The sequence below is a fragment of the Myotis lucifugus genome, unplaced genomic scaffold, assembly GCF_000147115.1.
Source record: "Myotis lucifugus unplaced genomic scaffold, Myoluc2.0 scaffold_3, whole genome shotgun sequence".
Classification (NCBI taxonomy): domain Eukaryota; kingdom Metazoa; phylum Chordata; class Mammalia; order Chiroptera; family Vespertilionidae; genus Myotis; species Myotis lucifugus.
This window is the reverse complement of record NW_005871051.1, coordinates 29,534,744-29,538,233: the sequence shown is the minus strand read 5'-3', so window position 1 is coordinate 29,538,233 and position 3,490 is coordinate 29,534,744. Positions and strand designations below refer to the sequence as shown.

The following is a 3,490-nucleotide window of genomic DNA, read 5'->3' as shown; positions in this document are numbered from 1 at the left end:
CAGTAGGAGGCGTGCAAGAGGCAGCTGATCAATGATTCTCTCTCATCAATGGATGTTTCCTATCCCTCTCCCTTCCGCTCTCGAAAATCAATATTAAAACGGGAGGAGAGGAGAGGGAGGAGATATGAGACAGATGATGAGAACATCTCTCTCCCAGGTCTTCAACCATGAGTCAGTCACCTTACCCCCGACCTTCTAGAACCCTCCAGACTATAGACCACCCTTCCCTCCTGCCATCCGCCCCCTCTCCCACCTCACAAGTGGCATTACACCCCCTCGGGTATGGCACGCTCCCTCCCACAGGAAAACGCTCCCTCCCGCAGGACAACGTCCTCTCTGACCTGTGGCCGTCCCTGAAGGCAGGAGTTCGACAATGAACCCAGTCACAGAGAGACCATTCCTAAGCTTCATGCAGCCCCACCCTGAGTCTGAGTGTGTGTTTTTGTTTCTGTTTTTTTGCCCAAACTGGACTCTTATTTCTCTCAGCTTATTCTCCTCAAAGACTAACATGAAGAATCTAAACCTTTTAGAGAGATGGGCATGAATTGGGACTGTGAACCGCGGTGCAGAAGAACGGTGCCACGTGTAACTGTGACCACCGTGTGCACAAATAGTTCGAGAAGCGTTTCATCCGGAACACAACGCGGCCCCGTGATGTGACACAGAATCGGCTGTGGGGTTGCTTCAGAGGTCAGAGGAGGGGTTTTGTCCCATCAAACGAAGGTGCCATTTGGAGCGGCACACAACTGGCATCGCCCCTGGAATGCGGAGCTCAGACTCGCCCCCAGGGCCCACACGTCAGAGGACTCTGCCCCGCTTGGACGCGGGCCTGCTGTGTGGGAAGCGGCGCTGTGTGCACGGCGGGCACTCACCGTCCTGAAAGACCCTCTCCACGTTCAGGCCGTACGTGGCACACGTCTCGTAGTATGTGCACCGCTTCAGGTCGCTGGAGAGCTTCCGTGCCCGGGAGTCGTCGATGACCCGCGGGTTGGTGGAACTGATGGCGTCTGGAACAGACAAATGCATAGGCGACACGGTGACCACACGCGGCTGCAATTCCTGCCACAACCTAAGATCACAGAGTAGCCAAAACCTGCACCTTCCCTGTAGGGACAGGATCCTTTTCCAAACCTGGAGGTTTTAAAATAGTCTACCCCCACAATCATCATCTCACACGCTAGACTAGTCGTCACTAGCAGAAGTCTGTTTCTGGAGATCCTGCTTCTGAATGGAATAAAGGACTGCCCAGAAAGACCAGGAGAAGGAGTGGGAGTTAAATGTGGCCCCAGAGGAAAAGATCTGAAACAGGGAGAGCTCCAGGGTTGCTGTCTGCACGTGCCCTGCTGATGCACAAAGCACGTGCTGAAAGCATCCTGCACACCAGCAGGTCCCTCGGTGCCCACCAGCGCCACGCTCACAGCCTCCGTGGGAGTCTGATCCGGTTCCAGGCACAGATGCCCCAGTTTACACAGCAGGCAAAACCCCACACTCCCAGGGGGGTATCCAAGTCGGCTGGGGAGGGAGGAGAAAACAATAAAGATGAGGAATGAGACAAATGCAGGGCGCTGCTGGGGGCTGAGTGGGACGGGGTGGGGTGAGGAGGTCAGGGAACTCCTTTTTGTCCCCACTCGTCTTCTGAGATGTGCTGTCACCAACAGAAAGGGGCCTGGCCACCCTGCCCTCAACACTGCAGCGCGATGCTCTCCTGTTTCCACACATTTGTAACTGCATCTTTCTATAGCTCCTGCTTCTCCCTCAGACCAATTTAATCTGCAAGCCTTGAAAAAAGACCTGCTTAGCAAACGTCACAATCACCTCATCCAGAAATGAGGTCCACATGCCCCGACTGTCCCGGAGAGAGGACCCATTCTCCAGCCTCCTCCCACGCCGGCTGAGCCCCACAGCAGCCCTTAAGGAAGGAACTTAACTCACCTTCCCCATCCCCCACCTCCAGACCTGAGGGGTCCAGATGCTGGGGCTCAGACTCTCCCCTCTGCCCCTGACCCCGTGAACACTGATGTGTAAGGTAACGCACCACTCAGATAGCACCTTTGGCCCCATTGAAAGCTCACCCACTCCCTGTCCTAGTGAGCCTCCAGCAAAAAGGCACGTGAGTCCTCAACTCGATCCCCTGAACTCAGGCAGCTGGTGAGGAGACGCCCACAGACCTGACTTTGCTCAGAAATACCCTGGGCAGGCTGCAGGAAGGGGCGCTTATTGGAAATGAATCGCTTCATCTTTAAGAAGCTTTAAGCAGGATCTGCTTTAGATGAGCTACTTACCCTAAAACATTAAGAATTGTCAAGCCATCAACTCAAATATGCCAATTCTGCACATAACAGACCAAGGACTTTTAACCGGCATGCCCTGTTTCCTGTTGACCACTAGAGGGCGCTCTACGCATAAAGAACCTCTCTCCTAGTTGGTTGTAGGTTGAATTTTCCCCCCTGAAGAATTTGCATATTCGACCACTTGCCATTTAAAAATATGCTTAAAAAAAAAAAAAGAGCAGGGGTCGGGTGTGCTCTCCATGAAGCTGTAAAAAGTGAGCCTTCAGCAGGAAATTATTTCTTCTTTAAACCGCTTTGAAGTTGCTCCACACCAAACACACAGACCATGAATACACTCACTGCTCCACTGCTAAAATCCTTATTTTTAAAAAATATGTTTTTATTGATTTTAGAGAGAGTGGGAGCGTAAGAGAGAGAAACATCGATCAGCTGCCTCCTGCATGCCCCTACTGGGGATCAAACACACAACCTAGGCATGTGCCTTGACCAGGAGCCGAAACTGTGACCTTTTGGTACATGGGACCATGCTCAGCCAACTGAGCCACAGCGGCCAGGGCCACTGCCCCAATGCTTTAACCACGATCTGTGCGCCGACGCCACTTACCCTGGGTTCCCACCAGCACCAGCGGGATCTCGCTCGTGCTCCGGTAGCTGGCCATCCGACTGTAGTAGTGGTAAACTGTCTGGAAGCTGATTTCATCCTCCAAGCTGAAGACAAATATGACAGCGTCCACCCACATGGCAAACTAGGGAGAGAAGAAGGGGAGGAGGCAGAGGAGTTGAGTGAGGAGGAGCAGCTCCAAAACCAAAGGAAAGGAAAAACCCTTTCCAAGAGTTTGGTGAACAAATTATAGCAATTGATTTTTTAAAAACCAGATCTTATTTGAATCAGTGAAGTATTATTAAAAATAAATGCAAGCATATTGCCTTAAATTAATGACTATAGACCCCCTTTTCATTTTGAATTCATGAAAAGGGTCTATTTACCTTTTATTTTTTGAATACTTTAACTAAATGAGTTAATACCTACTTCATTTCACCAGGCCAAATGTTAGCCATGAATGTCAGTGTAATTTTTCAAAAGTGAGCTGCATTAAACAATTTGCATAACAAAAATGTCACTGTGAACCAGTACCTTGCTGCCCTTGGCTGTTGGAAGCTAGGTGAACATCATCTATTTTCTTATCTGACAATTTTGT

The 3,490-nt window shown here is 50.7% G+C and overlaps 1 protein-coding gene across 1 annotated transcript in view; it reads right to left on the bottom strand.

Moving 5' to 3' along the window:
- Window positions 1–3,037, bottom strand: part of AGAP1 (ArfGAP with GTPase domain, ankyrin repeat and PH domain 1) — a 256,941-nt gene extending 253,904 nt beyond the window's left edge. Inside the window, exons 1-2 of the mRNA XM_014464050.1 lie at window positions 2,896–3,037; window positions 873–1,007 (exon numbers count right to left, since the gene is read on the bottom strand). Of these exons, the coding sequence (XP_014319536.1) occupies window positions 873–1,007; window positions 2,896–3,031 (271 nt within the window). The 5' untranslated portion in view covers window positions 3,032–3,037. The remainder of the gene's footprint in view (window positions 1–872; window positions 1,008–2,895) is intronic.
- Between the last annotated feature and the right edge of the window lie 453 nt (window positions 3,038–3,490).